The sequence below is a fragment of the Hyperolius riggenbachi genome, chromosome 10 (genome assembly GCF_040937935.1).
Source record: "Hyperolius riggenbachi isolate aHypRig1 chromosome 10, aHypRig1.pri, whole genome shotgun sequence".
Taxonomy (NCBI): Eukaryota; Metazoa; Chordata; class Amphibia; order Anura; family Hyperoliidae; genus Hyperolius; species Hyperolius riggenbachi.
In genome coordinates this window covers 192,308,186-192,332,674 of record NC_090655.1, presented here as the reverse complement: position 1 = coordinate 192,332,674, position 24,489 = coordinate 192,308,186, and the positions used below count along the sequence as shown (strand labels likewise).

The 24,489-nt window shown below is 43.1% G+C and overlaps 1 protein-coding gene across 1 annotated transcript in view; it reads right to left on the bottom strand.

Moving 5' to 3' along the window:
• Positions 1-5,418: 5,418 nt before the first annotated feature.
• Positions 5,419-24,489, bottom strand: part of LOC137534112 (ribosome biogenesis protein BMS1 homolog) — a 67,781-nt gene continuing 48,710 nt past the window's right edge. The window contains exons 15-23 of the mRNA XM_068255475.1: positions 19,272-19,466; positions 18,179-18,367; positions 17,906-18,086; positions 16,948-17,006; positions 13,242-13,364; positions 10,584-10,731; positions 9,198-9,373; positions 8,948-9,109; positions 5,419-7,576 (exon numbers count right to left, since the gene is read on the bottom strand). Coding sequence (XP_068111576.1) covers positions 7,349-7,576; positions 8,948-9,109; positions 9,198-9,373; positions 10,584-10,731; positions 13,242-13,364; positions 16,948-17,006; positions 17,906-18,086; positions 18,179-18,367; positions 19,272-19,466 — 1,461 coding nt within the window. The 3' untranslated portion in view covers positions 5,419-7,348. The remainder of the gene's footprint in view (positions 7,577-8,947; positions 9,110-9,197; positions 9,374-10,583; positions 10,732-13,241; positions 13,365-16,947; positions 17,007-17,905; positions 18,087-18,178; positions 18,368-19,271; positions 19,467-24,489) is intronic.

Below are 24,489 nucleotides of genomic sequence, written 5' to 3'. Positions count from 1 at the left end.
ATCAGATGCGATCTTTTAATGCACTTCTCACACTGGTAAGTAATCAAAAGGTAATTATCGATTGTTCCTATAAACAGGTCAATTAGGGCATTTTCTCTCTTCAGATATGATCGTAAAATCCAACTTTCGGATTACATTTTCTGTTCCAATCGACCAAAGAATCGTATTACATCGATTTTCAAAACACTCTGGGCAGTTTTCTGTACAATTCGTTCATAAAAAGTGTGTCGAAAGATTGCATGCTAATAAAATTGTACTGTTAATGGGCACCTTAAGATGTACCCACAGTTAGACTGCCTAGTGCCCAATCAATGTTCTTTGTTCTTGTCTGTACCCTCTCCACGTACTCTTACCAAGGACTAGTTTTGATTTCTATTTAGCAGCTACTCTCCAGCTATATCCAAAGTTAAGTTAAAGTGCATCTCTGGTGTAAATAAAAACACAGAGGTACATTAATGCTTAATAGAATGTCCCAACACATTGTCCGTATAAGAGTCGCTGGAAACCCGTATCAGCTGGGTTGTGATGCATAGATCTGCCCCCTTGCAGAAAATGGACCTGGTCTTTTCTATATCACATATAGAACAGGTAGAGGTCTTTTTCTGCAAGGTGGCCGGTCTACAAGCTGGAGCCCAGCAGATATGGGGCTCCTGTGAATCTTATTATTCAGACAACATACTGACAGACAGCATAGATATGAAATCACAGAAGGGAGACTTGGGCGCAGGATATAGCCGCTATATGGCTTACCCTGCTCCTGCACAAGTCCCGGCGGCGATAATTACTATTTCCTCTCCAGGTCCGCGTGGATGGTGGGGGAAAGATGTAATTTGGCTTCCAGCTATTGCTGACGGCCGAATTACAGTGTTTTAAAAGTAACTTCAGCTCTGTCCGCTAACAGCGCCGAAGTTACTCACTGTGCGCTGCTATAGCCGTAATACCTATTATGGTCTATGGTGGTGCCGGCTGCGCCCAAATCTCCTGCGCTGTTATTACAGCGCTCGTGACATACAATATTCACAATGGCAATGACAGGCCAGGATGGCTTAAATGGGAGTGTTAGCTTCCTGGCTAGGAGCTTTTTGTTCCCAAAAGCAGATACCATCTTAATATAGCAATACAATTCCTACGCATTGGCAATGATGAGATGCCTTTTATGTTACCTACTTTCAATAAACAAGATAATATCCAAATTAGAGCAGTCAGAGTCGAGGAGTCGGAGTTGTTGGAATCCTAAACTGAGGAGAAAACCACTTCCCCATACAGAGAAAAATTGCAGGAAAATCGCCTTGGAAAACGCCAGTGTGAATGGGGCCTCAGAAACAATGGCAGTGCAGAGATTCAGTGCTTACAAACAGCATTTGAGCCAGCAGCAGAGGGCAGTAAACGCAATGAAAAAGTATTTGCTCCTAATCTTATATGCCACAATTTAGATCCAGACATGATTCCATTTCATCATGCCTGGAAAAAAAAAAACCATTGAATTCTTCATACAGTCTTATGCTGGAAATGTTCCCATCACTCCCCGTAGCTGAAACAGCTATTTGGATAGTCATGAAATGCCTTTTGGATTGCTCAAGTGCTCCACTGGCATCTGACTTGCTTCTGTTACTCTTACACAGGCTCAGGTGGAGAATAACCAGGTTCTTTCATTAAGGCCTCTTTCACATGATACGCTGAAAAACTGATGCATTTTAACTTTCCATAGCAGTACACTGTGAAAAAGGTTTCAGTTAAAACTTAAAACACGTATAGTGGGAACTGAGCCGTAGAAAATCATGGGCATTACTTTGAAAATCAGTTGTCTTTTCAGTTATAACAGAGCAACTGATCTAGAAGTTGATTCAGCAAGTTGCGTTAATGCAGCAGCACAAGGTAAAAATCAGCGCATCCACGCTACGCAGAGTCCTTCCTGCGCTTCTAAGCTACACACACTCCTTTAATTTTCTAGGATGCTGTCCTGGAGACAGCCCTGGGAGATGCCCAATAGTTAGAGAAGAAACTTCGATTCCAATGATGGTCAGCTGTCACAATTAACTGACAACTGGCACTCATAGTTTATTACAATACAGGTAGTCCCCGACTTACAAACCACCCACCGATACGAATGGCATGGATTCTGTGGGAACAAGACAAAAAAAATTCTTAATTTGGACTTGCAGTTTTTGAGAAAATTGATTCTAAAAGAATTCAGAGAAAAAATGGATTTTAAACTTCTATAAGCGGGTACAGGGGCCGAGGTCACACAGAGGGGGGCACTGGAGGTACAGGGGACAGAAATGGCACAGTGTTTTGACTTTAGAACAGATTCAGGTTAAGAACGGACCTACAGTCCCTATCTCGTTCGTTAACCGGGGACTACCTGTACAGTATGTCTTTAAGCCAGTGCCTCAATCTCCTAAAGTCTGGTACACACATCCAATTTTGATTGGCCAATTTTTTGAAACACAAGGGCCAACAGTTTAGAACATACTATGAACAGATTGTGCAGGTAAGCTCTCATACTACATGGAGGTGGTAATACTGGCCAATTATCATCCAATGAAAACTGGATGTGTACGCACCATTACTGGCAGGCAACTAGCTTCTCCCCAATTGTGACTGTCACCGGAGGGAAGTCTCATTTGTATTTTATTTTCATTCTATCCTTTCCTTTTCTTTCTTCGAAATCTGTTCTTAACCAGATAGCACTAAACTGAAAAAGCACAGAAAGCCGTGGTGAAGACAAATTGTGTCCAGAGATCTTCAAGTATCATCAGTGTGGATATGATGGGTGATCTGGCAAGCCTGGAGTGGATAAATCAGCAATTATATGTTGGCTTTTATTTACAATTCTTACCTTGGTGAATACTTTGGTGGAGGACGATAATAAAAGGGATGACCGATATGTGAAGTCTGCTTTTTTTTTTCTTTTAGGCTGGATTCACACTCTGTGTGTGGTCTAATGTATGCATTATAATACATGTTCCACAATGGACCCTGTGTGTGTAAACACACAATATTTCAAAGCCTGACCAACCTCTGTGCAGTGTGCATACACACACACACACACACACACTTTATCAAGCAACACACTGCATACAGCAAATTAAAGTGCCCATACATCATTGGACTTGGCAGCTGATCGACCATTTGAATCTATAATTGAAAATTGGTGCCGCTAAGAGCATGCCCGATCGACAATACGACCAATTTCGAACCGAAATTAGTTGCATTAATCGATTGGACATACTAGTAAATCTCCAAGTGACATGCTAGATTGGGTGTGCGGCAGTAACAGCGTGCGATATCTGGACAAGCGATGAATGTGACGGAACCCACGGCGCTGACCCCCATGCCTGTCCGCTGTTGCCCATCCGTCTTCTGCTTCCTCCATTTGATTTCACACACCGATGCTGCATTGCACGTGATGTGTTCGTGATGTCACCCGCACCACGCGCTATACACCACCGGCACATGAGGTGCAAATGGAGTAAGCGGAAGACAGATGGGCACAATGCGGATGGGCTATAGCGGACAGGTATAAGCCGGCACGCTTGGGGGCCACATTTACACAGCGACAATGTCACAAGGCCGATTCCCAGGCCTGTGGTGTATGGGCAGCTGACAGATCTCTCTCTGACCAGATTCAATCAGAGAGAGTTGTCTCTTGGTGGAATCTGCCCATCACCGCTAGATGTAGGTGCACCTTTAGGATAATGCAATCAGTTACATTAACATTCTCTTATTCATTTAAGAATGTGCTTTTGAGTTTACTTGGGCTTTAATGGTGACCTGGAACAAGCCTGCGCAGTCAGAAGCCCTGGCCAGCATGCCTGTGCTAGGTCCTGGGTTCTCATTACATGGCACCTGTAGACCAAGGGGTACATTGCCTATGATCGGGGGTACTTGAAACTGTCCTAGTCAATATATTATAGTAACTCTTCAGATTAAATCTGAATCCTAATTATGGAGTACTCCTAACAAATCTAAATTAATCAAGGGGTACTTGATATGTTACTCACGGTAAGGGGTACTTTGTTAATGCAGTCATTAATAAAGGGGTGCATGTTATAAGAATGATGAGAAGCACAGATTTCCTAGCTATTTCATTGCATATGTAAAATAGCAACCGTGTAAAAAAAATCCCAATCGCTTGCGACTGTGATTAGCGATTGCTAGTGGAAAAGGGCACTAAGGGACACACAGGAGCTGTTTTAGCAGTGATTTGGAATCGCTAGGCTAATGAAAGGCAATTGGGGTGATTGCACAGAACCGATTGCGATTTCCCCAAATGCAGAGATTTTACTACCCAGAAGCGCGCGCGCGCACACACACACACACACCACTGGCTACATATTAACTGCAGTGCTTTTCCAGCGCTGCACTTCAATCTTTTGCAAACTTTCTGCATGCTGTATTTTTTCTCCGTGTGCAATTGGCCTGTTAGCCATTTTCAATACCCACTAAAAACATATTCATTTTAAATGGAGAAAATCGCTCTTGCATTGCAGCATGTTTGTGATGCGGATCACTATTTTCATTGAGAAAAAAGCCCCAATGCAGACTATCAAACTTTTTGACAAACTTATTTTGGGATGAAAATAAATTACTACAAAAAAGTATCTACTAAAGAGGGACGACTTGTAAGTGTAGTGAGAATGGGCCCTCACACAGCCTCTTGTAGCAATTAAAATTGATGGTATACTTTATCAAACTAGGAAAATCAAGTTACACTCCACAAACATAATACAATGTGGCAAAAAATAAATGTATTTACCTGGAAACAGTAATGGCTCACAAAATATAGATTACTCATGGTGCAAAGCAGAATATTCCATAAAAGTTCTTACAATGCATGTGGAGTAAGATCCAGAGCCTAGATTTACCGGTTTGTGTACAAGCCAAGGATTCATGAATAAGGTTATTGCAAGTCCTAATATAATCATGTACAGACCAGTCACAAAGACCGAGACCTTTCCTTACTTGCTTTGCATGAGCAGACATCTGCCAGCCAAACATAGTCAATACACTAACACTATTTCTTCTGACCTTTTAAGGAAAAAAGATTGGGGCTAAGAGACCCTGAAATGCCACTCAGTCATGCATTATGTACATAAATTTCTTCTCTAAGTTTTACTTGAAGGACACGTCTTAGGAATAAAACAAAAAGGAAATCTACTTACCTGAGGCTGCCTCCAGCCCCTGGAACAATCTGTCCCTTGCCGCAGCTCTGGTGGCCCAAGGTCCCCTCCGTTGGAGATGTTGATCTCTCCAGGTCGGCATCTTCTGCACCGCTCGTGACTGCGCTAACATGGTCTGGTGCGTTCTGTGTCAGCGAGGGACAGATCGGCTGCCAGGGGCTGGAGGAAGCCCCAGGTAGGTAGATTGTTTTTTTCCCCTCACACTTGTTTTTAAAAATCATCACAATAAAAAACCTTTGCTCTACATGAACACGTTTATTGAGTTACTCAGCCTACACGCGTGAGAGGATAGTCGCCCAACGCTGTCATGTTGTCAGAACAGGTAATTAGCTCACTTCTGCAGACCATCTGCCAAATACACGAGTTGATTTTAGCAAAAGGTGAAGTGATCGTGCAAGTTGCTAAACTGGGCAGTCACTATTGTCTGTAAGCTGCATTACCCGATCACCAAAAAACGATTAACTGTGCGTCTTAGTGCTCAGATGCAACTACATGGGGGGCTGCCTGTCCACCGCCCACTGCCTGCGCAGAGCACTAGCAAGCACCTGGCCGGTGGATGGGAGCAGCTGATAGCGGTGAATTAAGCTGCTCGTGGAAAAGCCTTAAAGTGTTGTCTTCCTTATTCAGCCAGCTAAACATGTTCTTGAAATTCAATCAAGCATGGTGAAACCTGCTGCTCTGTCTGGCCTCTGTGCTAATCTTCTCTTCCACCTCTAGTCCAATAAGTCATGCTGTGCGCAGTTCTCTGCTCTTCAGGCTTTTCAGGAGAGACAGTACAACCCACAGAGTAGCTGTCTTGGCACAAAGCGAGCAGACAGCATGACATCAGGAGGTGGAGTTGTGTCAGGGGAAGAGATGGTCAATGAGAGGTTAATAATTCCAGCTTGCAAGCACGTTTCAAGCAAATGGTCTGCAACTTGGAATTGGGACTATCATTACTTCATGCTAATTTTAACTGACCAACTTCTAAGCTGCACAGTTTGCATAAAATGTGCATGTACATCAGAAATATTTGCATCTTACTGACCATCTCCATCAATCTGGATTGCTTTGAACTCAGTAGGTGGCTGGCTGTGACTGAATGCATCCTGGAACATGTTGCGCTGCACTTGTGTATTGTGTTGCACACAAGGCATAAGTAATATCCTTCTCAATGAGGCCAGTTTGAACAGTGTGACACTGGCAAGATTTCTTCAAAATCCCACTACAGACATCTTTGGTGGTATGTACAGTAAGGGCCCGTTCAGATCACAAATGTGGATGGCCATGCGTGCGGAACGCGTGCGGACCGCAACGCGTACGAAGGCACGCCATCCGTGTTTGTGTGCGTTGCGTGGCTGATCCCATCACTGAAAAGTGAATGGGACAGCCGCGCGTTTTTGCAAAATCTGCGTGCAGCATGCGTTCCTGGACCGCACAGGTCCGGAACGCATGCAGTGTGAACATCAGACAGTGCACTCTATGCACTGTCTGATGTCGTGCGTGTCGGCCTCCTGCACGCGTTTCCAAAACGCGGCTGGAAACGCGTGCAGTCTGAACGGGCCCTAAGTAAGAAATGGCCCTCCACAGGAGTCAATGGAAATAGTCTACAAGTGCCTGCTAGAAAACGCCAGTCACAGCTTATAAAAGCCTGCAAGGTCACAGAATAGCGGCAAAACACCAGTCAGTATCTGACAATGCCAGTCACAGCCAGCCAAAAGCATTAGTCAGAACCAAGCAACTCCTGCTACAGCACTTATCCAACCACAGTTACCAAAGGGCTGCCAGGGTAAATGTGCTCTCAATAACCATTGGAGAGGCTTGAAGCGTTCCTCTTAACACTTAAGTTACAGCACTAATTTGTAAAGTAGACTCTTGGGTAAAGCTAAGGGACAGAACACCTTGTCATACATATTTCATTGAAGCCAAGCACCAATTATAAAAGATTTAGTATCACATGCTCAGGTTAAAGTTTAGTGCGACGTTAAGGCAGTTGAATGTGAAGAGAAGATGTTTCCAGTGAAGCATTACAGAGTTCAGTTGAGAAAGAGTAACAGGAAATCCAACTGCCCATCCCTACACTATGCACATGCACATTGAATAGTCCAAATAGATTTCCAAGAGTACAAAATTTCATGACTGAGCAACGATAAATAGATCTGTACATCTTCTATTGGTCAGGACTATCAGCTGAGCTCTTGGGTGCCTTTGAGACTTGATTTCTGCTTCTTCTTTTCTCTCTGTCCAATAGCACGGAAGAGCTTCTTTCTGGCCTCCTTCTGTCTTTTCAGCTTGTCCTCTTCCTCCTTCTGCTTGCTGCGCAGGAACTGCTTCCTCTGCTGTTTGTTCTTTGTCTTGGCCTTCTGTCTCTTGTAGTTGTTCACTGTGCCCAAAGCAGTGAGGAGGGCAGATATCTACGGAAAATGGTACCATTAGTGTTTTTTAGGAGAATAATGTCATGTTTAACTTAGATATGTCTACAGCTACAGTACTAAGGCCTGGTTCACATTGGCACAAAAATTACAATGGAGCTGAACACATCGCTCCATTAGAACAGATCCGATTGGCCCGTTCCGCCAAACGGACCGCAAGTTTGGGCCGGCAGCAAAAATTCCGCAGCGACAGATGTGGTGCATTGAGCGACCACTAACGGAAGAGATGAAAAACTGATACCTTTTAAAAACTGATCCATTCCATGGATCAGTTTTCCATCTGTGCAGTGTGAACTGGGCTTAATGGTCAGGTGCTTCAGAAAAATATTCATACTGCAGTGTCAAATAATAGTTAAATATGCTGTTCAGTATGGACAAACTGGTAAAAATAAGGCCTATGAAGACACTGGGGCAGATTTATTAAAGCCATTGCTAGAAAAACTGGAAAAGAACTGGAGCAAATACCCAGATTGAGGACTATTGGGCCTGGATTTACATCACAGGAGCCTATAGGCACAAATTGTCCTGGCACCTTAGACTTCGCCCTCCAAGAACCTACAAACGCCTGCCAAACTGCAACGCAAGTGTGCTGGCTGTCCCAGCTGTCACTTCTCCCTTACCCGTCATAGCTACATGTACCCCTTAGTATTTGGTAGCAACAGCTATCCTCAGTATTAGGTAGCCAGAGTTGCACCCAAGTATTAGGTACTGTAGCTAGAGGTGCCCCCGGCAGAAGGGAGATCTGGGCAGTGGAATTACGAGACCCGGGTGAGTAACCTCTCATTTACACTCCACTCGGGACACTGCATAGGGTAAGGGGGGCACTTGAGGATGGGAGTGAGCCGCCTTTCCATCATCATGGCGCCTGCAGGCATATGTGCCTTATGGTAAATCCGGCCCAGAGGACTATGGTTGGTTGCTTTGAGCAATTGTGACCATGTCTGCTTTGTACGTTTTACCAGCTTTGCTACTATTCATGCTAAACAAACATGATCATTGTGCCTTCAGGATCTCACAACTAAAACCTTGGGTTTAGTCAGACATTCTATCCCTCAGTAAAAATGTAGATTCATAACCACTGGTACAGCTGTTAGTAGAAATGAGTACAGTTTTACTGTCTATCTTTGATACAAGCTTGTCAGGACAGAATGGCAAATAGCTGACATGTACTGTATTTGAACAGTGTATTCAGACATTTGCCAACATTCAGAACCCAGGTTGTCAAGTAAATAGCATAAGGAGGGTTTCGTTTCGGTGATAACTAAGAAGTAGAAATTTACAGACGGGGGAATCTTTTTTAAACACAGTATAATAATGATGAGACGTGATGTATCAAACAAGAATGCCCCCTACCTTCCGTTCATGAGGTTCTTTTATAACAGCAGGCCGTAGTTTGTCCTTTGTCACCTTGGCCTTCTTCTCCATCATTTTCGGCTTACTCTTAAATGGCAGAGCTTTCTGCAGAGCTTTTGGAATGTGGAGTGGATTGAAGTGCCTTTCCTTTCTCACAACAGGCTGGAAAAGAAGCAGAATCGCGTTGCTTGTTTAGATAAACCATTTTTGTGCTGGTAATATTTTTGGATAGTATAAAATGTTTGTGTACCTTGTAGCGGGAATCTTTGCGCTGTTTCTGTTTGATGCCGAGCTCATAGCGGAGCTGTCCTACAGTCTTCATGCCAGTCCAGCTCTCTTTCTGCCCCACAGGCTTCAGCAGGGAGGTGACCGGATTATAGAAGGTGGGCACAGAGACTGGGAACCAGGTGCGCAGGAACACGATATCTGATTGGAGAAAAAGCGGTGGTTTATAGTGACTCTCTTATCTGCCAAAAGCATTAATGGTCCATTCCCTGCAAGGGGTGGCATTATGAACGTCTGTGGAGGACACATGCTTTTCTGTTAACTCAACAATCACTTCTTGCCAAAAACACAATGCTGCAATACATAGGCAGCACCAGGGCAATCATACACGAAGCAGTTAATAGCGCGGCCAAATACCACTATTTAGCGGGTGGCCCTGAATAGCTGCAGGGGGGTATTCGTTGTTGAGGATGGTGCATTATTTGGGGGGAGGGGTGTTATTAGTTGCTGGGGGAGGGTTATTAGTTGCCCAGGGAAAGTGGGTGGGGGGGGGGAAGAGGTTTATTAGTTGCCCCGGGGAGAGGTTATTATTCATCCAGGGAAAGGGGAGGGGGTTATTAGCTTCCGGGGGAGGGTTATTAGCTGCCCGGGGGAGAGAGTCATTAGTTGCCAAGGGAAAGGGGGGTTGTTATTAGTTGTGGTTGCAACAGGGAGAGATTATTAGTTGTCCAGGGAAAAGGAGGGCGTTTATTAGTTGCCCTGGGAGGAGGGTTCATTATGGAAGTAGGGAGAGGTTAGGTCATAGTGAAATATCAGCAAGTACAGTATTGCCGATATTTCACTATAAATCTGATAAATCTATCGATATTCTACTACCACAATTAAACTGTTATTTACCGGAGTCTTTTTGTACTTAACGTCGCACCCAAATTAGCGCGCAGCTTTTTCAAATGCATCACATCCCTCAAGTGGGATCACACGTATTGCATTACATTAGAAACAGCTTTTCAATTCACAAACACACAGAAAAGTGCTCCTCGTGGGTTCCAGACCTAACTGAGTATTTAACATGTTTAAAGCGAACCTTGCTCTTGTCCAAAAATATCTGGCACTTTCCATAATCTGATTAAAGTTAGTTTTGGGAATTTACCGGCCTTTAAACTACCTGAAGCTTGAGAGAAATTATTAATGAAAAGTATGAAAAATGGACTATACAATTGTTGATGAAATGAAAGTGCTAAAAACTAAAATGTGTCCAAATAAAAATGTCACAATGTAAGATTTTGCAATTGGTTCTAATAATAGGTTTGAATAAAAGTATGTTAAAGCTATCCGCGCTTGCATTAATTTGCACAGGGAAATCACGTTACCCTCAGTAGGAGTACATGGTATGTACAGTGCTGCAACTCACCACTCATAAGGAGCTTGTCTTCAAATGTCGCTCTAAACGCCCCCTCAGGAGTTCGCAGAGCTTTCTTGATTTGTCCCCGAATACCACTGACCGTGCGCACGGCGGCGCCCTCAAATTTAGCCACTTCTAGGACCGAAGAGAACATCCCCTAGTGACAAAAATCAACACAAAATTTTTTTTAAAATACAAAAATTATAATAGAGAACTGCTACAAACCCTGAAAGATTATTATAAGGAAAATGGGATTGATGGAAAGTGCTTGTAAAAAAAACAAAAAAACAAAAACAGATTCTAAAGATTTAGATTGTGTCAATGTGGTCTAACGGGTACATTTAGTATGTATTTTAACGCATGTGTCACCTACCATAGACTGTCAACACCTGCTGGCCGTCTATGGGAATTACACATGCTTTTTTTATGCAGTGTGGAATCAAGGTTTACAGTACAAATGATTGAAGAAAGCATCAAGAATCATACACAGACTGTGCAAACTGATGTACATATAAATACACAGTCACAACAAGATATCCTACGAGCAAGACATGTTTTCCAACTGAGTTATCAGGCGGACAGAATATTAAGGGGATACTGAGCAGCTTTAAAAAACAAAAAACAAAAAAAACACACAATCTGTTTGTACTTACCTGGGGCTTTCCTCCAGCCCACCGTAGGCCGTGAGGTCCCCCGACATCCCCCGCACTACGCATCATCACGGCAGCTGGCAGAATTAGAGAACCGCACATGCGCAGGACTCTCACACCGGCCGCTGTGATGACGCATAGCGTGCGTGGCAGGGAATCGTACTGGCGACTTCAGGCAGGATTCACCGATTAATGGAGCTACCTGTGGGACCGAGAGAGGAGCCAGGACAACGCCGGGGGACCTCGCGGCATTCAGTGGGCTGGAGGAAGCCCCAGGTAAGTATAAATTGTGTTTTTTTAAAGCTGCTTAGTATTCCTTATAATCTACATCTAAGAAAATAATCCTTCAAAAACTATGTCATTTGTCATGTTACCCAATAATTAGACCTATCCCTACAATTACATAGGAGAAAAGATATGCACAAACATCCATGAGGCATAAAATCTGGTACAATAAAGTACCGGATTTTATGTCTAACAAAGGTCTGCGAATCATCTCATTTCTCCTCACAGAACTCTGCTAGGCATACCGGATCCTGCACCTGTGAGTGACACAGTAAGCGTTACAAACTTTGTTCTTTCACCTACAATTACACAGGTGAAAATCAAGTTTTTTAAACTAACATGAATCGCGGTAGAAAAAGTCCTGAATGAACACGTGTGTCAGTACTGAAAAGCATTACGTACGATTTCACATTGCAGGAAATCGCACAGGATTTTAAGCAAGTGTGATCCCAGTCTTAGAAATCCCTAACTTAACACATTCTGAAGATGACATGTGTGTCTCAGGGAGAAGAACCCACTGAGACTATTATTGTATGCAAAGAGATTTAAGCTCTCAAATCAGAATGTAAGAATTTGTTCCTGGAAAGCAAGAAACATCCGCAGGGAAGGAGCAACCTATTCTTACCAATACCAGTCATCTGTAGGTCATACATGTACCTCATATGCAACATACATGCTTGTAGTAACTGTAGTCTAGAAAGGTCACTCTATGGAGAGGGGAGGGGTACTGCACTGCAGGGACAATTGTAGAACAACAATGGAGGTCAGTTGTTCGTGATACAACACTACAAGTCACCATCATTGGATGGCCATATCATCTTTCCGTAAAATATTTTTCCAGCTAACGGAAATCTAGTGTATGCGCGTAGCTGTTGACTGTGTCTGGCAACTAATTTATTTCATTTAAAGCGCAATATAACCCTGCATTTCAACTTTGCTCTAAAACATTATTTACAGTATATTATATGCAACCAGCATTTTTTTTTTTTTACTAGACCAGCATTGGAAGGGTTACACAGGGCTTTAAAGTCCCTGGAGATTTCTGCAGACGCATCCGAACTGGAGTTAGATACATTTTGTTTACATAAATGTATCTAAGTGTTGAATGTGACTCCTCTCTCTCACTGAGAAGGAGTTGGAGGACAGCCAAAGAGTGTGTAACATTTCTAAATATATACATATAACTAAATAGAATGTAACTATCTGAACGTCTGCACAGAACTTAAAACCTCTGTGTTTAACCCTTCCAATGCTGGTCTAGTAAAAAAAAAAATGCTTTTTGCATATAATATGCTGTAAATAATGTTTTAGAGCAAAGTTGAAATGCAGGGTTATATTCCGCTTTAAGTATTTATTTAGCGCCGACATATTACGCAGAGCTGTATAGAATATATCGTCTTGTCACTAACTGTCCCTTACAGGGGCTCACAATCTAGTCCCTACCATAGTGATAGGTCTATGTATGTATAGTGTAGTGCATGCATCATAGTCTAGGGCCAATTTAGAAGGAAGCCAATTAGCTTATCTGTATGTTTTTAGAATGTGGGAGGAAACCAGAGTGCCTGGAAGAAACCCGTACAGACACAGGGAGAACATTCAAACTCCTTGCAGATGTTAACCTGGCTGGGAGGCTGCAAGGCGAGAGCGCAAACCACTACGACACCGTGCTGGCCAACTAATGATACACAGCATTAACATGGCTGAACTAATAACATTGCGCAGTAAATGGTACCTTAATAAATGCTGTATTTTTATAGATTTTGCATGGATATCCAATTAGCTTTAACTTCTTCACCACGGTAATAGATTTGTCCAGATCTAGAACAACACCTGTTGCCGCTATCCGGAAATCTGCCTGTAAAAGAAGAAATAAAAATTAGTTTTCAGATAGAAATGACCAGTTATCACCAGGACTTAAGTGTGTAACTGCTGGACTGTAATTTAACCAAAGTTGGACTAAAAAAAATAAAAAATTTTTCCTGCATTAAACCTAAAGCTACGTTTCCACTGTATCATGACATTTTCGCAACCAAATAATCGTATAAGATTTTTTTGATTGGTGAAAAGTAGCTTGTAAATTTGTACGTGTTTTTAGTCTAATTTTCCTAAGCGAAAATTCACATTAGTCAAATATAACAATCTGCCTAGTAACAGCTTAGTCATGACTGCTGACAACTTCCTGTAACCATAGATTTAATGAGAATTTTCGCTTAATAACGCAAAATTTTGCATTGCTATGTGTTGCCTATGCAAAGCATTGTACACAAATCGTACACAATGTCCAAAAAAATTAAGCAGGTCCTCAGATTTTATTTACGCGTATGAAAATTCACATTGAATGAAAACAGCCCCACTCACCACCATTAGTTGCAAAATCAATGCAAATTTTCTGAGAGAAAAATCTGACAACGCACAAGTGGAAACGTAGCCTTAAGCAAATCTGAAGCGAAAATAAACTTAAGAATTAATGGACTGTATGTGTAGTACAGCAGCTAACAAAAAAAAACACATTAGTAGCAAACAGAGTCTCATTTTTATTTTCAGTTCTACAGCCATTTACAAGCTATTTATAACATCAGATTTTCACAGTGGCACTTTAGAATCCACTCTCTGTATTAAGGGCAGGTTTCCATTACAAAGTGATGCAAATGGGTCTACGTAGACGCATCACTTCCACCGACGGTCGCATTACTTCCGCATCTCCCGATGCGGAAGTGAATGGAGGAGATGGGGCGCGGCTGCAGCCGTGCGAAAATCTGCAGCATGCTGCAGATTTTCGGATCGCTCCACACCGCACAACATGCACACAGTGGAAACTCTTCCACTGGCGTGCATGTGTTTCAGCAAACCTGCGGTGCGATGCGGCTATTTAGCCGCATCGCACCGCTCTTAGTGGAAACGGGCCCTTAAAGAGACTCTGTAATAAAATTTTCAGCCTTAATTCTTCTATCCTACAAGTTCCTTTGCCTGTTCTAATGTGCTCTGGCTTACTGCAGCCTTTCCTAATGGAACAGTGGCTGTGTTATCTCTGTTATATGATCTAATCTTTTTTCCTCTGTCGGCACAGTCGGGCTAAGGCTGGAATGTGTGGAATGTGCAGGGCTGCTTGTGATTGGATAGAAGCGATACACACCCTCTGCAGGCTCTGTATGACTCACACACTCTGCTTATGTGAGCCTGTCACAAGCTGGTTAGTTTGTAAACACTGCCTAAAACTGGCAATTACAAGCCAGGTTTGCAGCAGAGAGTGGCAGAAACAGCACAGAGGGGCCCAGGAGAACATAATGAATAGAATGGTATGCTTTTTGCTGTAAAAATTTTAGAGTACAGATTCTCTTTAAGCTGTTAAACAAAGCAGATGTAATGACCCTTTGAATCTCCCTGCAGTAAAACCTTATCTCAAACTGTCTCTCAGTTTCTTGGCTGTTTAAGTTCTTCAGAAAATCAGGACTGACTTCCACCAAGTTGGTGGAATAGCTCAGAGAAGCTCTTTTGTATAGATAACACAAGTTTGCGTTTTTTTTTTTTACTCTTCCTATACTGAAAAACAGAAAGGGACTTCACATAATTTTTTTAGTAGGGCTAGTACTAGACATGAGCGAAGATGTTTATCTCATGTCACACATCGTTTCAGAGAGAGGAAGCTCATTGGTTGTAGCATAATACAATGCACATTCTGCACGTTATAGAGTGCACATTATTTTTCATACCATGAAGATTTCTATGGTAACTATGCTCATTAATGCACACATTATCCAGAAACGCAGTATAGAATATGCCATAGATAATAACATGGTCTCTTACAATGCCAAGATGTGAACATGCATATACAACTGTATGCATGTGGCAACACGCATAGTGTTAACACACCCCATAGGGGGTGTTTTTTTTTTTTTCTTCAAGTAAGCTTAAGTGGATCTGCAGCCAAACATTTTCTTTTGTTTCTGACAGAATAATGAAGGGCAATACATTTTTGCAGGCTGATTATTTTCCCAATGGAGAGATTTCCACTGTCGTCCTGCCCCAGAGACACAACAGGAAGTTAGAAATATTTCCCAGTGGAATGGAAAGCCCATCAGCCATCAATGGAACAGGTCTTCTCATTAGAGAACTCTTATCTCAAACTCCTGTACTGAGAACTGTAACATCTTATATTCTAATCACCTCCTAATCCAGAGCATGAGGAGGATACACAACCACAATAAAAAAATAAAAAAAAAGACTATTTGACTGGAGTTCCAGCCTTAAAGGGACTCCGAGCAGTGACTAGACTCAAAACCTGAACTTACCTGGGGCTTACTCCGGCCCACCGTAGGTCGGGAGGTCCCTCGGCGTCCATCTGGCTCTTCTCCCAGGCCATGGTCAGAAATGGCTCCCTGGTGGCTCCTGGCGACACTGGGCCCGAGTGTTGGGCTTCTTCTTCCTGAAAGGTGACGTCAGACATCACCATGCCGGCCGCCTCGCGTCATCACGGCGACCGGCGTGACAGTACTGCGCATGCGCGGTTTAATCGCACATGCGCAGTACTGTTACGCCAGTCACTGTGACGACGCGAGGCGGGCGGCATGGTGACGACTGACGTCACCTTTCAGGAAGAAGGAGCCCAACACTCGGGCCCAGTGTCGCCGGGAGCCATTTCTGACCACGGCCTGGGAGAAGAGCCAGATGGACGCCGAGGGACCTCCCGACCTACGGTGGGCCGGAGTAAGCCCCAGGTAAGTTCAGGTTTTGATTCTAGTTACTGCTCAGAGTCCCTTTAAAGGACTACTGTAGGGGGGGGGGGGGGGGGGGGGGTCGGGGAAAAATAGTTGAACTTACCCTGGGCTTCTAATGGTCCCCCACCGACGTCCTGTGCCCGCACAGCCACTCACCGATGCTCCGGTCCCGCCTCCAGTTCACCTCTGGAATTTCCAACTTTAAAATCGGAAAACCACTAGGCCTGCGAGGTCATGTCCTCGCTTCCGCTGACGTCACCAGAAGCGCACTGCGTAGGCGCACACTGTACTGGGCCTGCACAATACACTCCTGGTGACATCAGCAGGAGCGAGGGCTCGGCCGAGCAGGGGCAGTGGTTTTCCGACTTTAAAGTGAACCGGAGGAGGTGACCAGAGCATTGGAGAGAGAGAGAGAGAGAGAGAGAGAGAGAGAGAGAGAGAGAGAGAGAGAGAGAGAGTGGCTGCGTGGGCACAGGACGTCTGTGGGGGACCATTAGAAGCTCCAGGTAAGTGCAACTCTTTTTCCCCCTACAGTACTCCTTTATCTCAGATTTAGCCTTCCATATGGGATGTGTTTTCTTACACACTTTGGATTCTAGTGCAAGCTGAGAATTATTAGTTTCACAATAGCTGGAGATTTGTTACTCACTGCTGGTTGTGAAGAAATCCTAGGCTAACTCTTTGTGGTAATAAATGTTTCTATAAATACAGGTATACACTTACCTTGGTGGTGTTAACTGACTGAACAGCCAAGAATCCAGTCCCTTGAGGAGTGATGGGTCCTGCAAAGAAAAAGAAATGTGTAAGTGGTTGGATTAAACAACAGGTGACAGGATTCCACAAAATGGCTTGGTATGGCCATAACATAGCTAATCATGTGCTGTAGAGTAATGAATATACCAAACCACATATACTGCGCCTTGGAGGAATCATGAGGAATAAAACCTATACTCAACAGCTACAAAGAGAAGCGTGATATATTGCCCCCAAGAGTCTAATGGTCACTAAATCGAATGTCGTCAGACCTGGCGTATCTAACCAAGCACCCCATATTCTTTCACATTTATGAACTCACAGCTTAACAGTCTCAGGCACATTCGTACTCCGTGTGCAATAAATTAAGAACTCCCGCCCAGTACCTATGCAATTATTGTAATGCCATAACACTGATCAATGTTTGATTAATAAAATGGTCAAATTGTAAGCCTTTTTATTCAATTGATATTCATTACATCTGTTTTTATTAAATGCAACAGCTAATCTATAAAAATGAAGTGTATTAAGGCATTGAAACAGTTACACTGCTCTGCAGCTTGCTTAAGGCGGACCTGAACTCGGAACTTCCTCTCTGCTCTAAAAGATAAGCAACAGCATAATAACCTTTCTTTCTTTGTTACAGATGATACAAATCCTGCAATAAATCTGCAGAGTGTCTACTTCTTTGCTTTCATGGAAGCATAGGGTTAAAATCCAGTGTTTACAAATTAGCTGCTCTGCCGAGGCAGCCAGTTGCAGATCAAATTACAGTTGTGAGAGGGAATTAGACAGGCTAAACTCTCTAAACACATACAGGGTGCATTTCTCTGTTTCCTTCTTTCCTGTGCAAGAGTCCGGGTCCACTTTAAATTTAGGGAGAAGGTTTGGCCTTCTCTTAGCCTTTATGATTGGAGACAGTACTCACCCCAAATAGTGGCCCCGCAGTGCATATGCTCAGGTGTATACTTCAGTAGCCGGTGACGTCCATTGTGATCTTCAATATAATAAAGGGGGATAGTCTGGAATCGTCTCCAACCCAAGGAGAAGATCAGGGGATCTTTTGTCTTCAGAATTCTTTTGTGCCATCTGTGCTTTTTCAGCCTCATCTAGAAAGAGTTGGCATGACATGACTGTATAAATGCATCTATTACATACAATGCTGATCACTGAGAGACAATATGAAGTGCTGCATTATTACCTGGATGTAGCCGACGTTTCCTTCACTGTTACCCAGACCACCAAGGATCATGGGATAATGAGGGTCAAAATTCACAACAAACTCACAGGGCATATTTTCAATTTCTATACGGAGGTACATGCCAGGCCGGAAGCCTTCATACTGTACACGGACGTCATCATCCTGGTCTTCAAATTCTGCACGATTCAGCTAAGAGAGAAAAAGCAAACAAGAACCCTTTACAGCTAAAGCAGAACCTGCTGTTAAGGAACTGTAGTGAAAAGAACATAATGAATAAAACTGATTATTGTTTACAATATTAACTTATACATTATTAAGTCAGTGTTTGCCCATTGTGAAATCTTCCCTTTTCATGATTTACATTCTGACATTTATCACTGGTGGTGACCTCTTTAGATCTGCCAGCTGATCTGTATGAAATGTTTGTTTACTGAGAGTTCTGTGCACAGAGGGAGATACTGCTTGCTTGGCAGTTGGAAAAAGCGGTTATTTCCCACAATGCAACAAGCTCCATAGACAGCAAACTGTCAGGACATTGGTCATGACATCACCCTGTGGGAGGAGTTTCACCACAATATCAGCCACACAGTCCACCCTGATGATATATTTCAAAAAGGTTTAAGAGGAAATGGAGCATCATCAAAATGAATTACTACACAAAATCTCTGCTTTATAATTTAAACATCAATCTGAATAAATAAGAAAAAACAGAATTTTACAGTCAGACTTAAACCCTGTACACATGCTAGAAAAAACATAGCTGATTGTACAGCGCTGTCTCAGCCAAGAAGCTTGCATGTATGAAGCTGTCCCATAATGCCCTATGGTTTGCTAAATTACAAACAAGTGCATTTTTTTTATTTTGTTTCCCGTGCCCGCTCATTCATCACCCATCAACCGCCTCCTCCTGTCCACTGAATAGTACAATCTGCCTAGCTAAAGCTGAACAGCGTTTTTGTACAGTGCTCATTCCCAACAATATCATCCTAACCATCAATGATCATTTATCGCAACATTAACATTGTGTACCAGGCTTTATGTATTTCAAGTGTCAACGTCAGCAAAATTAGATTTCTGTAAAATTACGGCTTACCTCTGCTTGTTTCTGCATTTCCCCTTTCAGATCATCAAAATACGTAGCGTCAGCATCCCCATCATCATACTCCGAGTCAAAGCGCTCCTTCAGCTTCCGCTTCCTCTCCAGACGCTGCTTCTGCTTATCCTCCTCTTCTGGAGCAGCAGCTTCTTGCAGTGGTTCCTCATCTCCTCCTTCATCCTCACCTTCACTCTGTGTGAAAAAAGACAGGTGTTTGGTTTGAGCCTTCTTGTCTCAGAAACATCAGAGGTATTTTGAAGTAAGTCTCAACTCAATGACAAAACCATAGTCAAAAAGATGACTGTATAATAACAGCACCCCCACTTGTGTCTCATTGGTGGGTAGGAAGGTCTCACTTACCAAGAAAGGGAAAAAGGTGACTAAGAGGTGACATGATTAACATGTATAAATACATCAGAGGGCAAAACAAAAGCTTGGCGGATGAGTTTTTTTTTTACATAGGTTACAAACGGACAAGGGGACATGATCTGCATATGGAAAAAAAATATTTTTGCCATCTATTTAGAGAGGGGTCCTTTACAGTAATAGTTAAAATGTGAAATACCTTACCTCATAAAGTAGTTATGGCAAACTCTATATCTGCATTTAAAGAGGTCTTGGATGCTTTCCTTGCACTGAAGAGCATCCACGGCTAGAATTTCTAGGTCAGTGGTCCTCAAACTAAGGCCCACGGGCCAAATGCGGCCCACTGCGGCTTTTTCGCCGGCCCTCCACTCACAACCTGTATTACTTATAGATGCGGCCCACTGAATCTTTAAATAACGGTGGCTCACATATAGAATAGCAGTGCTGGCACCACTAATCCACAGGGAAGCCAGTGAGCAGTCATTCATTGGCTTCCAATTTCTGCATCAGGTGACACTGCTGTCCAATTGGACGACAGGTTGTCCCCTGGGTATGCTTCACTGTCTGGCGCAAAGAGGTTTTTTACTATCTGCACATGCTGTGTTGGGGACATAATATTTGCACATGCTGTTTTGTGGGGGCATACTATCTGCACATGCTGTGATGGGGGCACAATATCTGCTTTGGTTAAATGGGAGACTAAACGGCTGCACATGTTAACAGGTAATAGTTAACAACACCTAGGTTCAATTTAATGTTTTCTACGTCATTATGTATGCTCCAGCCCCCCATTAACTTGAAGTATGTTGACCCAGCCTTTGAGTGAAAACGTTTGGGGACCCCTGCTCTAGGCGATTCCCGGGAGAGTTGATTCGGAGATTTATCTGACTGCCATCTGGAGTTGGGGAGGAACTTGTAGGAAAACGCGGAAAAGCCGCCGCGATTATTCAGAGTAAGGCGGCTGATTCCGCGTTCAACATGGTAGCTTGTGCGATTGGGCCTGCATCCACTAGCCTGACGGAGCGCGGAGAAACCGCCGCATGCCCAGTGAACAAGGCGGCGGATTCCCCGTCCGACGCGGCGGTTTGCACGCATGGGCCTACCACTAGCAGTATGGTGGAACGCGGGGAAACCGCCGCATGCTCTGACAGCGTTGCGGCTGGTCCCGCGTTCAAACCAACAGATGCATTACAACACATGTCTGGTGTAGCTGGGACTGATAGTCCACACAGGTTCAGAAGGGCGCGCGCTAAGAGGCAGAGCCTTTATGGCAGTCAGAAGGGTGTCAGCTGATCTAGCCAATTAGCTGACAAATTCTATCAGGTTTCATTGGTTCAGCACTTAGGGGAGGCGCTGGAGAGCGCTGGTGTATATATACTGGGTGCTGGTCATTTCTCTGGTGTCTGGCGTTGCGATCACTACGCGGTAGCACTTAGACCTTGTCAGTATCTGTGATATTATCTGTGTTGTTATCTAGACCAGTTCCTGGGTGTTGACGATCAAGGACCTCACACCTCAGTCTAGGGAAAACTATATATTATCTGAGTATTATTTAGACCAGTTCCAGGGTGTTGATGATCATGGAGCTCACACCTCAGACTAGGCATTGTTGATTATTTGTTATGACCTTCTGCTTTCCTGACTACTCTTCTGATCTCTGATTAGGTACTTCGCTATATCTGATACTCTGTTGCCGAACTCTGCTATGCTAGTCTTAGGATTCCGCATCTGTCTCCTGTCTCTGTCCCTGATCTGTCTGTCTGTTGCCGACCCGGCTTGCCCGACCTCGAGAGCTATCTCCTCAGTCAAGAGATAGCTCACAGACCTGGGGGTGACACCCTTCCTTGGTGTCACTCACACTCTGTCCTTCCTACTCCTAGCCTGACCCCTCCCTCGGGAGAGTCTCAGGCTTGCGGAAGGAACGTGTTATTGTGCAGTATTCCTTACTGCAGGGCACCTGCTCCTCAGGTGCAGTCCTCAAAGTATTTCTGTTTCACCAAACACTCTTACTACCCAGGTGTCCAGAGGTTAGAGATATATCTGATTATCGGTGATACTGCAGATCATCAATAATCGGGTATATATTTGTATTCTCTGTGATACTGCAGATCACCGGTAATCAGACCCTCTCTGTGTTACACCGATCGTTACAGAACTTTTCCCTTTTAAGACTAATTGGCCCAGGCCTTGTAAGGTTATTCGCCATTTCCTGGATCAACTGGGATATGTGCAGGTTCAGCACGGTGTTTTTTTTTTCTGGTTGAACTGGATGGGTGGATGTCTTTTTTCAACCAAACTATGTAACAAACAACAAGTAGGTTCTGGCATCACAATGCCCCATTCCCACAGCATTGCTGCCTAACTGTCAAACTGTACATAGCGACTCAGTTCATATTAAAGCAGCATCAATGTAAAAGGCTTGACCAGCGCTACATAAAACTTGTGTGATTCAATTTCTTTAGAATCTTTTTTCACACAATTGAATGATAACACTTGGAATATTGGTCTAAGTGTGGAAAAAGGATTGGAGAGGATCCATTTTTTGGATATCTTGATATTTAAGGAAGGTGGTAAACTTTGCACCAAGAGTTTCTTTAAGGATACCAACCGTAACGGGTTCATGCCTGTAAATAGTAATCATCATCCTAACTGGATTAGGGGAATACCTAAGGGACAGATGACTCGCATGAGAAAGAACTGTACATGGAAGACTATGTTGACCAGGCTCAACTGATGATAGAGAGAGATTTAAAGCTAAGGGCTATGATGAGACAGAATTGCAAAGATGTATGATGGAGGTGGGAAGAGGGAGTAGAGAAAAATATCTTCAGAACCTCAATAGAGATCAGAAACATCCATCAGGAAGTGGCATTCATCACTAATTTTAGTGGACAGTATAGAAGGATCAAGCATATTGTTTGGAAACACTGGGAAGTAAGAAAGAGGACCCTGGACTCAGGAATGTGATACCTGATAGACCTAGGTTTATTTACCAAAAAGCTCAAAACTTGAAAAATATATTGGTACCAAGCTGTGTCGATCCCCCAAAAACCTCTTTAGGTCCGTTCTGGGCTTCTTCCCATGCAGGGACTGCGTGGGGTGTAGGGGCGCTAGGAGAACTAAAATGTCTAAAGTAAAATATCAGTCAAATGGAATAGAGAAAAAAATTAGACAGAACATTACATGTAACACAAAGGGGGTTGTATACCTACGTTGGTGTACATGTGGTATACAGTATGTGGGACGCACAAAAAGGTCACTACAGACCTAAATAGGTGAACATGTCCGCAACATAAAAAATGGGGTTAAGGGACATTAATGGCCTCAATTCACTAAGCAGTTTGGACTAGTCTACAGATTTTTTAGTTTTTAGTCTACTGATGGTTTGATGTAATGTTTTAGACCTGCTTATAGACCTTACACAATTCACAAAGGCAAACAAGGAGTAACCACACCCACTTTTTCTGACAGAGATTAGACCAGCTGATTTCTGTCGGTAAAGTAATTCTATGAGGTATTTTAGACGTGAAAATGGAACCTTTTGAGTTAATTATGCAGGAGGTTACTTGTATCCAGAGGAGAGCTCATCAAAGGAGAAGGATGTCAGTCATAGATACTTGTTTGTGAATTGCATCTTTTGATCATTTCCCCTGCTTTACTCACCAAATTACCAAATGGTTTAGACCAGGTCTAAAAACAGGTCTAAAACATTTGGTAATGGTGAATTCCCCTTTGATGCAACTGGCCAAACCATTGGTAGACTAAAAACCATCAGTAGACTAGTCTAAACTGCTTAGTGAATTGAGGCCATTGTGTCCTCTCACTTTAGATGGAGACATCAGCAAAATCCAGCTCATCTATTCTTCTGTGGACTTGAGAAAGTAAAAAATCATTGGAGAGGGGGTAACTGCATTACATTGTTGTCCCAAAAGGAAACGAAATGGATATATGAACTTGAGACACTAACACCCAAAGGGTTTAACATTGATATTGACCTAAAATGTTTTATTGAACAAGGCTAGATGGGGAAGGTTCACTGAATGACTGCCTGCATGGAAAGAAGCCCATACCTATACTTATTGTCCGGAATGGACCTTCCTCCTTTAATAAAATTATAACTGGATTAAAAAAAAAACCTTTTACCCTAGGGAGCAGGCATCCCTTAAATTGAATGGAACCATATAATATTACCCATATTATGCATTCAATTGAATGTACAATTTCACTGCAGTGTAGTAACAACTTTGCCCCAGGCAGTGTTGAATTTTTATTAAGAAAGCTACTATAGTAGGTAATGTGTGCTGCAGGATATATTAAAATGGGAGTGGATATGAACTTATTCTTTGATTTATTATATAGAGTCTTGAATGTAGCACATCTCTTAATGCATATTTATATAGGGCATTTTATACAATGATAATGTTATGTAAACTGCGGGGTCTCATTTGCGAAACCGGACAGGATGTCCGTAGTTATCTAAATTTCACTGGGGATCTTCCTTTTATAATCTCCAAATACTTCAATGGAATATACTTCCTCATTTTAACTAAATGTCATTTTAACCTTCATCCAGGCGTGAGTTCCAGCAAAACTTTCTTTGTTAACCATGCTGGATTGCATAGTTTAATAAAGTTTTGTTGAGGGGAGGGGACACGGGCAGCCCTGAACCAATCATAGAGCACGAGTATAATATATCTAACAACAGCGCCGCCGTAGCTCCGTGCCCCTGATGAGTCACGTGTTTGTGACGAAGTCGATTGGGCGGAGCTGCTGACGGCGTTCTTCTTCAAACAAGCAAGTGGTGGGAGGCCAGAGCGGGTCCATATGAACAGGGATTGAGGAAACCATT